General features: G+C 49.9%; 1 protein-coding gene across 1 annotated transcript in view; it reads right to left on the bottom strand.

The window, feature by feature from the left end:
• The window catches only part of LOC135508883 (mucin-2-like), a 63,998-nt gene that overhangs the window by 36,754 nt on the left and 12,625 nt on the right, over positions 1-14,619 (bottom strand). The window contains exon 9 of the mRNA XM_064929092.1: positions 64-215. Within this exon, the coding sequence (XP_064785164.1) occupies positions 64-215 (152 nt within the window). The remainder of the gene's footprint in view (positions 1-63; positions 216-14,619) is intronic.

The following is a 14,619-nucleotide window of genomic DNA, read 5'->3' on the forward strand; positions in this document are numbered from 1 at the left end:
CCACAACAGAGCAGACCATCAGATTTTCAGAGATTTTCTTTCACATGCCAACCAAGTCCTCACCATGTAGCCCCATAGATCCTGGTGACCTCTCCAGGGGGCACTACTGTGCCTCCATTGTAGCAGGAGCAGCGTGAGGCAGGGACACACTCTCCCTGGTCATTCAGATAGGTTCCCTCGGCACAGCCACAGCCGTCCACAGACACATGGTCTAACTGTTCAATTCAATTAAAAATGTTTTATCCATGAGGGGAAATTACTTTGGGCATGTCTGCAGCAACAACAACATCCACAACAACAAGAAGATACACAACAACATGACAACAACAAAGACAGCAACAACATACACAACTACTACAACACAGCAACAACAAAGACAACAACAACATCCACAACAACAAGAAGATACACAACAACAAGACAACAACATCCACAACAACAACAAGACAACAACAACAACAAGACAACAACAACAAGACAACAACAATATATTGGGTCTCTGGCTGCCTATTGGTTAGAGCATTGATTGCTGGATCGAATGCCCGAGCTGACAAAGTAATAATGTGTCGTCCTGCCCGTGAGCAAGGCAGTTAACCCACTGTTCATAAACCAGTTAACCCACTGTTCCTAGACCAGTTAACCCACTGTTCCTAGACCAGTTAACCCACTGCTCCTAGACCTGTTAACCCACTGTTCCCCTGTTCCTAGACCTGTTAACCCACTGTTCCTAGTCCAGTTAACCCACTGTTCCTAGACCAGTTAACCCACTGTTCCTAGACCAGTTAACCCACTGTTCCTAGTCCAGTTAACCCACTGTTCCTAGTCCAGTTAACCCACTGTTCCTAGACCAGTTAACCCACTGTTCCTAGACCAGTTAACCCACTGTTCCTAGTCCAGTTAACCCACTGTTCCTAGACCAGTTAACCCACTGTTCCTAGACCAGTTAACCCACTGTTCCTAGACCTGTTAACCCACTGTTCCCCTGTTCCTAGACCAGTTAACCCACTGTTCCCCTGTTCCTAGACCAGTTAACCCACTGTTCCCCTGTTCCTAGACCAGTTAACCCACTGTTCCCCTGTTCCTAGACCAGTTAACCCACTGTTCCTAGACCAGTTAACCCACTGTTCCTAGACCTGTTAACCCACTGTTCCCCCGTTCCTAGACCAGTTAACCCACTGTTCCCCTGTTCCTAGACCAGTTAACCCACTGTTCCCCTGTTCCGAGACCAGTTAACCCACTGTTCCCCTGAGCAAGGCAGTTAACCCACTGTTCCTAGACCAGTTAACCCACTGTTCCTAGACCTGTTAACCCACTGTTCCCCTGTTCCTAGACCAGTTAACCCACTGCTCCTAGACCAGTTAACCCACTGTTCCTAGACCTGTTAACCCACTGTTCCCCTGTTCCTAGACCAGTTAACCCACTGCTCCTAGACCAGTTAACCCACTGTTCCTAGACCTGTTAACCCACTGTTCCCCTGTTCCTATACCTGTAAACCCACTGTTCCTAGACCAGTTAACCCACTGTTCCTAGACCAGTATACCCACTGTTCCTAGACCAGTTAACCCACTGTTCCTAGACCAGTTAACCCACTGTTCCTAGACCAGTTAACCCACTGTTCCTAGACCAGTTAACCCACTGTTCCCCTGTTCCTAGACCAGTTAACCCACTGTTCCTAGACCAGTTAACCCACTGTTCCTAGACCTGTTAACCCACTGTTCCCCTGTTCCTAGACCAGTTAACCCACTGCTCCTAGACCAGTTAACCCACTGTTCCTAGACCTGTTAACCCACTGTTCCCCTGTTCCTATACCTGTAAACCCACTGTTCCTAGACCAGTTAACCCACTGTTCCTAGACCAGTATACCCACTGTTCCTAGACCAGTTAACCCACTGTTCCTAGACCAGTTAACCCACTGTTCCTAGACCAGTTAACCCACTGTTCCTAGACCTGTTAACCCACTGTTCCCCTATTCCTAGACCAGTTAACCCACTGTTCCTAGACCAGTTAACCCACTGTTCCTAGACCAGTTAACCCACTGTTCCCCTCTTCCTAGACCTGTTAACCCATGGTTCCCCTGTTCCTAGACCTGTTAACCCACTGTTCCTAGACCTGTTAACCCACTGTTCCCCTGTTCCTAGACCTGTTAACCCACTGTTCCTAGACCTGCTAACCCACTGTTCCCCTGTTCCTAGACCAGTTAACCCACTGTTCCTAGACCAGTTAACCCACTGTTCCCCTGTTCCTAGACCAGTTAACTCACTGTTCCTAGACCAGTTGACCCACTGTTCCCCTGCTCCTAGACCTGTTAACCCACTGTTCCCCTGTTCCTAGACCAGTTAACCCACTGTTCCTAGACCAGTTAACCCACTGTTCCCCTGCTCCTAGAACTGTTAACCCACTGTTCCCCTGTTCCTAGACCAGTTAACCCACTGTTCCTAGACCAGTTAACCCACTGTTCCCCTGTTCCTAGACCTGTTAACCCACTGTTCCCCTGTTCCTAGACCAGTTAACCCACTGTTCCTAGACCAGTTAACCCACTGTTCCCCTCTTCCTAGACCTGTTAACCCACGGTTCCCCTGTTCCTAGACCTGTTAACCCACTGTTCCTAGACCAGTTAACCCACTGTTCCCCTCTTCCTAGACCTGTTAACCCACTGTTCCCCTGTTCCTAGACCTTTTAACCCACTGTTCCTAGACCTGTTAACCCACTGTTCCCCTGTTCCTAGACCAGTTAACCCACTGTTCAACTGTTCCTAGACCAGTTAACCCACTGTTCCTAGACCAGTTAACCCACTGTACCGCTGTTCCTAGACCAGTTAACCCACTGTTCCTAGACCAGTTAACCCACTGTTCCTAGACCAGTTAACCCACTGTTCCCCTGTTCCTGGACCAGTTAACCCACTGTTCCTAGACCAATTAACCCACTGTTCCTAGACCTGTTAACCCACTGTTCCCCTGTTCCTAGACCTGTTAACCCACTGTTCCCCTGCTCCTAGACCTGTTAACCCACTGTTCCCCTATTCCTAGACCAGTTAACCCACTGTTCCTAGACCAGTTAACCCACTGTTCCTAGACCAGTTAACCCACTGTTCCCCTCTTCCTAGACCTGTTAACCCACGGTTCCCCTGTTCCTAGACCTGTTAACCCACTGTTCCTAGACCTGTTAACCCACTGTTCCCCTGTTCCTAGACCTGTTAACCCACTGTTCCTAGACCTGCTAACCCACTGTTCCCCTGTTCCTAGACCAGTTAACCCACTGTTCCTAGACCAGTTAACCCACTGTTCCCCTGTTCCTAGACCAGTTAACTCACTGTTCCTAGACCAGTTGACCCACTGTTCCCCTGCTCCTAGACCTGTTAACCCACTGTTCCCCTGTTCCTAGACCAGTTAACCCACTGTTCCTAGACCAGTTAACCCACTGTTCCCCTGCTCCTAGACCTGTTAACCCACTGTTCCCCTGTTCCTAGACCAGTTAACCCACTGTTCCTAGACCAGTTAACCCACTGTTCCCCTGTTCCTAGACCTGTTAACCCACTGTTCCCCTGTTCCTAGACCAGTTAACCCACTGTTCCCCTCTTCCTAGACCTGTTAACCCACGGTTCCCCTGTTCCTAGACCTGTTAACCCACTGTTCCTAGACCAGTTAACCCACTGTTCCCCTCTTCCTAGACCTGTTAACCCACTGTTCCCCTGTTCCTAGACCTTTTAACCCACTGTTCCTAGACCTGTTAACCCACTGTTCCCCTGTTCCTAGACCAGTTAACCCACTGTTCAACTGTTCCTAGACCAGTTAACCCACTGTTCCTAGACCAGTTAACCCACTGTACCGCTGTTCCTAGACCAGTTAACCCACTGTTCCTAGACCAGTTAACCCACTGTTCCTAGACCAGTTAACCCACTGTTCCCCTGTTCCTGGACCAGTTAACCCACTGTTCCTAGACCAATTAACCCACTGTTCCTAGACCTGTTAACCCACTGTTCCCCTGTTCCTAGACCTGTTAACCCACTGTTCCCCTGCTCCTAGACCTGTTAACCCACTGTTCCCCTGTTCCTAGACCAGTTAACCCACTGTTCCTAGACCAGTTAACCCACTGTTCCCCTGTTCCTAGACCTGTTAACCCACTGTTCCCCTGTTACTAGGCCTGTTAACCCACGGTTCCCCTGTTCCTAGACCTGTTAACCCACTGTTCCTAGACCAGTTAACCCACTGTTCCCCTGTTCCTAGACCTGTTAACCCACTGTTCCCCTGTTCCTAGACCAGTTAACCCACTGTTCCTAGACCAGTTAACCCACTGTTCCCCTGTTCCTAGACCTGTTAACCCACTGTTCCCCTGTTACTAGACCAGTTAACCCACTGTTCCTAGACCAGTTAACCCACTGTTCCTAGACCAGTTAACCCACTGTTCCCCTGTTCCTAGACCAGTTAACCCACTGTTCCTAGACCAGTTAACCCACTGTTCCTAGACCTGTTAACCCACTGTTCCCCTGTTCCTAGACCAGTTAACCCACTGCTCCTAGACCAGTTAACCCACTGTTCCTAGACCTGTTAACCCACTGTTCCCCTGTTCCTATACCTGTAAACCCACTGTTCCTAGACCAGTTAACCCACTGTTCCTAGACCAGTATACCCACTGTTCCTAGACCAGTTAACCCACTGTTCCTAGACCAGTTAACCCACTGTTCCTAGACCAGTTAACCCACTGTTCCTAGACCTGTTAACCCACTGTTCCCCTATTCCTAGACCAGTTAACCCACTGTTCCTAGACCAGTTAACCCACTGTTCCTAGACCAGTTAACCCACTGTTCCCCTCTTCCTAGACCTGTTAACCCACGGTTCCCCTGTTCCTAGACCTGTTAACCCACTGTTCCTAGACCTGTTAACCCACTGTTCCCCTGTTCCTAGACTGTTAAACCACTGTTCCTAGACCTGCTAACCCACTGTTCCCCTGTTCCTAGACCAGTTAACCCACTGTTCCTATACCAGTTAACCCACTGTTCCCCTGTTCCTAGACCAGTTAACTCACTGTTCCTAGACCAGTTGACCCACTGTTCCCCTGCTCCTAGACCTGTTAACCCACTGTTCCCCTGTTCCTAGACCAGTTAACCCACTGTTCCTAGACCAGTTAACCCACTGTTCCCCTGCTCCTAGACCTGTTAACCCACTGTTCCCCTGTTCCTAGACCAGTTAACCCACTGTTCATAGACCAGTTAACCCACTGTTCCCCTGTTCCTAGACCTGTTAACCCACTGTTCCCCTGTTCCTAGACCAGTTAACCCACTGTTCCTAGACCAGTTAACCCACTGTTCCCCTCTTCCTAGACCTGTTAACCCACGGTTCCCCTGTTCCTAGACCTGTTAACCCACTGTTCCTAGACCAGTTAACCCACTGTTCCCCTCTTCCTAGACCTGTTAACCCACTGTTCCCCTGTTCCTAGACCTGTTAACCCACTGTTCCTAGACCTGTTAACCCACTGTTCCCCTGTTCCTAGACCAGTTAACCCACTGTTCAACTGTTCCTAGACCAGTTAACCCACTGTTCCTAGACCAGTTAACCCACTGTTCCGCTGTTCCTAGACCAGTTAACCCACTGTTCCTAGACCAGTTAACCCACTGTTCCTAGACCAGTTAACCCACTGTTCCCCTGTTCCTAGACCAGTTAACCCACTGTTCCTAGACCAATTAACCCACTATTCCTAGACCAGTTAACCCATTGTTCCCCTGTTCCTAGACCAGTTAACCCACTGTTCCTAGACCAGTTGACCCACTGTTCCCCTGCTCCTAGACCTGTTAACCCACTGTTCCCCTGTTCCTAGACCAGTTAACCCACTGTTCCTAGACCAGTTAACACACTGTTCCCCTGTTCCTAGACCTGTTAACCCACTGTTCCCCTGTTCCTAGACCAGTTAACCCGCTGTTCCTAGAGCAGTTAACCCACTGTTCCCCTCTTCCTAGACCTGTTAACCCACGGTTCCCCTGTTCCTAGACATGTTAACCCACTGTTCCCCTGTTCCTAGACCTGTTAACCCACTGTTCCCCTGTTCCTAGACCTGTTAACCCACTGTTCCCCTGCTCCTAGACCTGTTAACCCACTGTTCCCCTGTTCCTAGACCAGTTAACCCACTGTTCCTAGACCAGTTAACCCACTGTTCCCCTGTTCCTAGACCTGTTAACCCACTGTTCCCCTGTTACTAGGCCTGTTAACCCACGGTTCACCTGTTCCTAGACCTGTTAACCCACTGTTCCTAGACGTGTTAACCCACTGTTCCCCTGTTCCTAGACCTGTTAACCCACTGTTCCCCTGTTACTAGACCAGTTAACCCACTGTTCCTAGACCAGTTAACCCACTGTTCCCCTGTTCCTAGACCTGTTAACCCACTGTTCCCCTGTTCCTAGACCAGTTAACCCACTGTTCCTAGACCAGTTAACCCACTGTTCCCCTGTTCCTAGACCTGTTAACCCACTGTTCCCCTGTTACTAGACCAGTTAACCCACTGTTCCTAGACCAGTTAACCCACTGTTTCCCTCTTCCTAGGCCTGTTAACCCACGGTTCCCCTGTTCCTAGACCTGTTAACCCACTGTTCCTAGACCAGTTAACCCACTGTTCCTAGACCAGTTAACCCACTGTTCCCCTGTTCCTAGACCAGTTAACCCACTGTTCCTAGACCAGTTAACCCACTGTTCCCCTGTTCCTAGACCAATTAACCCACTGTTCCTAGACCAGTTAACCCACTGTTCCCCTGCTCCTAGACCTGTTAACCCACTGTTCCCCTGTTCCTAGACCAGTTAACCCACTGTTCCTAGACCAGTTAACCCACTGTTCCCCTGTTCCTAGACCTGTTAACCCACTGTTCCCCTGTTACTAGACCAGTTAACCCACTGTTCCTAGACCAGTTAACCCACTGTTCCCCTCTTCCTAGACCTGTTAACCCACGGTTCCCCTGTTCCTAGACCTGTTAACCCACTGTTCCTAGACCTGTTAACCCACTGTTCCCCTGTTCCTAGACCAGTTAACCCACTGTTCCCCTGTTACTAGACCAGTTAACCCACTGTTCCTAGACCAGTTAACCCACTGTTCCCCTCTTCGTAGACCTGTTAACCCACGGTTCCCATGTTCCTAGACCTGTTAACCCACTGTTCCTAGACCTGCTAACCCACTGTTCCCCTGTTCCTAGACCAGTTAACCCACTGTTCCTAGACCAGTTAACCCACTGTTCCTAGACCAGTTAACCCACTGTTCCTAGACCAGTATACCCACTGTTCCTAGCCCAGTTAACCCACTGTTCCTAGACCAGTTAACCCACTGTTCCTAGACCTGTTAACCCACTGTTCCCCTGTTCCTAGACCAGTTAACCAACGGTTCCTAGACCAGTTAACCCACTGTTCCTAGACCTGTTAACCCACTGTTCCCCTGTTCCTAGACCAGTTAACCCACTGTTCCTAGACCAGTTAACCCACTGTTCCCCTGTTCCTAGACCAGTTAACCCGCTGTCCCTAGAGCAGTTAACCCACTGTTCCCCTCTTCCTAGACCTGTTAACCCACGGTTCCCCTGTTCCTAGACCTGTTAACCCACTGTTCCCCTGTTCCTAGACCTGTTAACCCACTGTTCCCCTGTTCCTAGACCTGTTAACCCACTGTTCCCCTGCTCCTAGACCTGTTAACCCACTGTTCCCCTGTTCCTAGACCAGTTAACCCACTGTTCCTAGACCAGTTAACCCACTGTTCCCCTGTTCCTAGACCTGTTAACACACTGTTCCCCTGTTACTAGACCAGTTAACCCACTGTTCCTAGACCAGTTAACCCACTGTTCCCCTGTTCCTAGACCTGTTAACCCACTGTTCCCCTGTTACTAGACCAGTTAACCCACTGTTCCTAGACCAGTTAACCCACTGTTCCCCTCTTCCTAGACCTGTTAACCCACGGTTCCCCTGTTCCTAGACCTGTTAACCCACTGTTCCTAGACCTGTTAACCCACTGTTCCCCTGTTCCTAGACCAGTTAACCCACTGTTCCCCTGTTCCTAGACCTGTTAACCCACTGTTCCTAGACCTGCTAACCCACTGTTCCCCTGTTCCTAGACCAGTTAACCCACTGTTCCTAGACCAGTTAACCCACTGTTCCTAGACCAGTTAACCCACTTGTTCCTAGACCAGTATACCCACTGTTCCCCTGTTCCTAGACCTGTTAACCCACGGTTCCCCTGTTCCTAGACATGTTAACCCACTGTTCCCCTGTTCCTAGACCTGTTAACCCACGGTTCCCCTGTTCCTAGACCTGTTAACCCACTGTTCCCCTGTTCCTAGACCTGTTAACCCACTGTTCCCCTGTTCCTAGACATGTTAACCCACTGTTCCCCTGTTCCTAGACCTGTTAACCCACTGTTCCCCTGTTCCTAGACCTGTTAACCCACTGTTCCCCTGCTCCTAGACCTGTTAACCCACTGTTCCCCTGTTCCTAGACCAGTTAACCCACTGTTCCTAGACCAGTTAACCCACTGTTCCCCTGTTCCTAGACCTGTTAACCCACTGTTCCCCTGTTACTAGGCCTGTTAACCCACTGTTCCCCTGCTCCTAGACCTGTTAACCCACTGTTCCCCTGTTCCTAGACCTGTTAACCCACTGTTCCTAGACCTGTTAACCCACTGTTCCCCTGTTCCTAGACCTGTTAACCCACTGTTCCCCTGTTACTAGACCAGTTAACCCACTGTTCCTAGACCAGTTAACCCACTGTTCCCCTGTTCCTAGACCTGTTAACCCACTGTTCCCCTGTTCCTAGACCAGTTAACCCACTGTTCCTAGACCAGTTAACCCACTGTTCCCCTGTTCCTAGACCTGTTAACCCACTGTTCCCCTGTTACTAGACCAGTTAACCCACTGTTCCTAGACCAGTTAACCCACTGTTCCCCTCTTCCTAGGCCTGTTAACCCACGGTTCCCATGTTCCTAGACCTGTTAACCCACTGTTCCTAGACCTGTTAACCCACTGTTCCCCTGTTCCTAGACCAGTTAACCCACTGTTCCCCTGTTCCTAGACCTGTTAACCCACTGTTCCCCTGTTCCTAAACCAGTTAACCCACTGTCCCTAGACCAGTTAACCCACTGTTCCTAGACCAGTTAACCCACTGTTCCTAGACCAGTTAACCCACTGTTCCCCTGTTCCTAGACCAGTTAACCCACTGTTCCTAGACCAGTTAACCCACTGTTCCCCTGTTCCTAGACCAATTAACCCACTGTTCCTAGACCAGTTGACCCACTGTTCCCCTGCTCCTAGACCTGCTAACCCACTGTTCCCCTGTTCCTAGACCAGTTAACCCACTGTTCCTAGACCAGTTAACCCACTGTTCCCCTGTTCCTAGACCAATTAACCCACTGTTCCTAGACCAGTTGACCCACTGTTCCCCTGCTCCTAGACCTGTTAACCCACTGTTCCCCTGTTCCTAGACCAGTTAACCCACTGTTCCTAGACCAGTTAGCCCACTGTTCCCCTGTTCCTAGACCTGTTAACCCACTGTTCCACTGTTCCTAGACCAGTTAACCCACTGTTCCCCTCTTCCTAGACCTGTTAACCCACGGTTCCCCTGTTACTAGACCTGTTAACCCACTGTTCCTAGACCTGTTAACCCACTGTTCCCCTGTTCCTAGACCAGTTAACCCACTGTTCCCCTGTTCCTAGACCTGTTAACCCACTGTTCCTAGACCTGCTAACCCACTGTTCCCCTGTTCCTAGACCAGTTAACCCACTGTTCCTAGACCAGTTAACCCACTGTTCCTAGACCAGTTAACCCACTGTTCCTAGACTAGTATACCCACTGTTCCTAGACCTGTTAACCCACTGTTCCCCTGTTCCTAGACCAGTTAACCAACGGTTCCTAGACCAGTTAACCCACTGTTCCTAGACCTGTTAACCCACTGTTCCCCTGTTCCTAGACCAGTTAACCCACTGTTCCTAGACCAGTTAACCCACTGTTCCCCGGTTCCTAGACCAGTTAACCCGCTGTTCCTAGACCAGTTAACCCACTGTTCCCCTCTTCCTAGACCTGTTAACCCACGGTTCCCCTGTTCCTAGACCTGTTAACCCACTGTTCCCCTGTTCCTAGACCTGTTAATCCACTGTTCCCCTGTTCCTAGACCTGTTAACCCACTGTTCCCCTGCTCCTAGACCTGTTAACCCACTGTTCCCCTGTTCCTAGACCAGTTAACCCACTGTTCCTAGACCAGTTAACCCACTGTTCCCCTGTTCCTAGACCTGTTAACCCACTGTTCCCCTGTTCCTAGACCAGTTAACCCACTGTTCCTAGACCAGTTAACCCACTGTTCCCCTGTTCCTAGACCTGTTAAACCACTGTTCCCCTGTTACTAGACCAGTTAACCCACTGTTCCTAGACCAGTTAACCCACTGTTCCCCTCTTCCTAGACCTGTTAACCCACGGTTCCCCTGTTCCTAGACCTGTTAACCCACTGTTCCTAGACCTGTTAACCCACTGTTCCCCTGTTCCTAGACCAGTTAACCCACTGTTCCCCTGTTCCTAGACCTGTTAACCCACTGTTCCTAGACCTGCTAACCCACTGTTCCCCTGTTCCTAGACCAGTTAACCCACTGTTCCTAGACCAGTTAACCCACTGTTCCTAGACCAGTTAACCCACTGTTCCTAGACCAGTATACCCACTGTTCCTAGCCCAGTTAACCCACTGTTCCTAGACCAGTTAACCCACTGTTCCTAGACCTGTTAACCCACTGTTCCCCTGTTCCTAGACCAGTTAACCAACGGTTCCTAGACCAGTTAACCCACTGTTCCTAGACCTGTTAACCCACTGTTCCCCTGTTCCTAGACCAGTTAACCCACTGTTCCTAGACCAGTTAACCCACTGTTCCCCTGTTCCTAGACCTGTTAACCCACTGTTCCCCTGTTCCTAGACCAGTTAACCCGCTGTTCCTAGAGCAGTTAACCCACTGTTCCCCTCTTCCTAGACCTGTTAACCCACGGTTCCCCTGTTCCTAGACCTGTTAACCCACTGTTCCCCTGTTCCTAGACCTGTTAACCCACTGTTCCCCTGCTCCTAGACCTGTTAACCCACTGTTCCCCTGTTCCTAGACCAGTTAACCCACTGTTCCTAGACCAGTTAACCCACTGTTCCCCTGTTCCTAGACCTGTTAACCCACTGTTCCCCTGTTACTAGACCAGTTAACCCACGGTTCCCCTGTTCCTAGACCTGTTAACCCACTGTTCCTAGACCTGTTAACCCACTGTTCCCCTGTTCCTAGACCAGTTAACCCACTGTTCCCCTGTTCCTAGACCTGTTAACCCACTGTTCCCCTGTTCCTAAACCAGTTAACCCACTGTCCCTAGACCAGTTAACCCACTGTTCCTAGACCAGTTAACCCACTGTTCCTAGACCAGTTAACCCACTGTTCCCCTGTTCCTAGACCAGTTAACCCACTGTTCCTAGACCTGCTAACCCACTGTTCCCCTGTTCCTAGACCAGTTAACCCACTGTTCCTAGACCAGTTAACCCACTGTTCCCCTGTTCCTAGACCAGTTAACCCACTGTTCCTAGACCAGTTAACCCACTGTTCCCCTGTTCCTAGACCTGTTAACCCACTGTTCCCCTGTTACTAGAAAAGTTAACCCACTGTTCCTAGACCAGTTAACCCACTGTTCCCCTCTTCCTAGACCTGTTAACCCACGGTTCCCCTGTTCCTAGACCTGTTAACCCACTGTTCCTAGACCTGTTAACCCACTGTTCCCCTGTTCCTAGACCAGTTAACCCACTGTTCCCCTGTTCCTAGACCTGTTAACCCACTGTTCCTAGACCTGCTAACCCACTGTTCCCCTGTTCCTAGACCAGTTAACCCACTGTTCCTAGACCAGTTAACCCACTGTTCCTAGACCAGTTAACCCACTGTTCCTAGACCAGTATACCCACTGTTCCTAGCCCAGTTAACCCACTGTTCCTAGACCTGTTAACCCACTGTTCCCCTGTTCCTAGACCAGTTAACCCACTGTTCCCCTGTTCCTAGACCTGTTAACCCACTGTTCCTAGACCTGCTAACCCACTGTTCCCCTGTTCCTAGACCAGTTAACCAACGGTTCCTAGACCAGTTAACCCACTGTTCCTAGACCTGTTAACCCACTGTTCCCCTGTTCCTAGACCAGTTAACCCACTGTTCCTAGACCAGTTAACCCACTGTTCCCCTGTTCCTAGACCAGTTAACCCACTGTTCCTAGACCAGTTAACCCACTGTTCCCCTGTTCCTAGACCAGTTAACCCACTGTTCCTAAACCAGTTAACCCACTGTCCCTAGACCAGTTAACCCACTGTTCCCCTGTTCCTACACCAGTTAACACACTGTTCCTCGACCAGTTAACCTACTGTTCCTAGACCAGTTAACCCACTGTTCCTAGACCAATTAACCCACTGTTCCCCTGCTCCTAAACCAGTTAACCCACTGTTCATAGACCTGTTAACCCACTGTTCATAGACCAGTTAACCAACTGTCCCTAGACCAGTTAACCCACGGTTCCTAGACCAGTTAACCCACTGTTCCTAGACCAGTTAACCCACTGTTCCCCTGTTCCTAGATCAGTTAACCCACTGTTCCCAGACCAGTTAACCCACTGTTCCTAGACCAGTTAACCCACTGTTGCTAGACAAATTAACCCACTGTTCCCCTGTTCCTAAACCAGTTAACCCACTGTCCCTAGACCAGTTAACCCACTGTTCCTAGACCAGTTAACCCACTGTTCCGAGACCAGTTAACCCACTGTTCCGAGACCAGTTAACCCACTGTTCCCCTGTTCCTAGACCAGTTAACCCACTGTTCCTAGACCAGTTAACCCACTGTTCCTCGACCAGTTAACCCACTGTTTCTAGACCAGTTAACCCACTGTTCCTAGACCAGTTAACCCACTGTTACTAGACCAATTAACCCACTGTTCCCCTGTTCCTAAACCAGTTAACCCACTGTTCCTAGACCAGTTAACCCACTGTTCCTAGACCAATTAACCCACTGTTCCCCTGCTCCTAAACCAGTTAACCCACTGTTCATAGTCCAGTTAACCCACTGTTCATAGACCAGTTAACCCACTGTTCATAGACCAGTTAACCCACTGTTCCTATACCAGTTAACCCACTGTTCCTAAACCAGTTAACCCACTGTTCCCCTGTTCCTAGACCAGTTAACCCACTGTCCCCCTGTTACTAGACCAGTTAACCCGCTGTTCCTAGACCAGTTAACCCACTGTTCCTAGACCAGTTAACCCACTGTTCCTAGACCAGTTAACTCACTGTTCCTAGACCAGTTAACCTACTGTTCCTAGACCAGTTAACCCACTGTTCCCCTGTTCCTAGACCTGTTAACTCACTGTTCCCCTGTTCCTAGACCAGTTAACCCGCTGTTCCTAGAGCAGTTAACCCACTGTTCCCCTCTTCCTAGACCTGTTAACCCACGGTTCCCCTGTTCCTAGACCTGTTAACCCACTGTTCCCCTGTTCCTAGACCTGTTAACCCACTGTTCCCCTGTTCCTAGACCTGTTAACCCACTGTTCCCCTGCTCCTAGACCTGTTAACCCACTGTTCCCCTGTTCCTAGACCAGTTAACCCACTGTTCCTAGACCAGTTAACCCACTGTTCCCCTGTTCCTAGACCTGTTAACCCACTGTTCCCCTGTTACTAGACCAGTTAACCCACTGTTCCTAGACCAGTTAACCCACTGTTCCCCTCTTCCTAGGCCTGTTAACCCACGGTTCCCCTGTTCCTAGACCTGTTAACCCACTGTTCCAAGACCTGTTAACCCACTGTTCCCCTGTTCCTAGACCAGTTAACCCACTGTTCCCCTGTTCCTAGACCTGTTAACCCACTGTTCCCCTGTTCCTAAACCAGTTAACCCACTGTCCCTAGACCAGTTAACCCACTGTTCCTAGACCAGTTAACCCACTGTTCCTAGACCAGTTAACCCACTGTTCCCCTGTTCCTAGACCAGTTAACCCACTGTTCCTAGACCTGCTAACCCACTGTTCCCCTGTTCCTAGACCAGTTAACCCACTGTTCCTAGACCAGTTAACCCACTGTTCCCCTGTTCCTAGACCAGTTAACCCACTGTTCCTAGACCAGTTAACCCACTGTTCCCCTGTTCCTAGACCTGTTAACCCACTGTTCCCCTGTTACTAGACCAGTTAACCCACTGTTCCTAGACCAGTTAACCCACTGTTCCCCTCTTCCTAGACCTGTTAACCCACGGTTCCCCTGTTCCTAGACCTGTTAACCCACTGTTCCTAGACCTGTTAACCCACTGTTCCCCTGTTCCTAGACCAGTTAACCCACTGTTCCCCTGTTCCTAGACCAGTTAACCCACTGTTCCTAGACCAGTTAACCCACTGTTCCTAGACCAGTTAACCCACTGTTCCTAGACCAGTTAACCCACTGTTCCTAGACCAGTATACCCACTGTTCCTAGCCCAGTTAACCCACTGTTCCTAGACCAGTTAACCCACTGTTCCTAGACCTGTTAACCCACTGTTCCCCTGTTCCTAGACCAGTTAACCAACGGTTCCTAGACCAGTTAACCCACTGTTCCTAGACCTGTTAACCCACTGTTCCCCTGTTCCTAGACCAGTTAACCCACTGT

This window comes from Oncorhynchus masou, chromosome 22 (assembly GCF_036934945.1).
Source record: "Oncorhynchus masou masou isolate Uvic2021 chromosome 22, UVic_Omas_1.1, whole genome shotgun sequence".
NCBI lineage: Eukaryota > Metazoa > Chordata > Actinopteri > Salmoniformes > Salmonidae > Oncorhynchus > Oncorhynchus masou.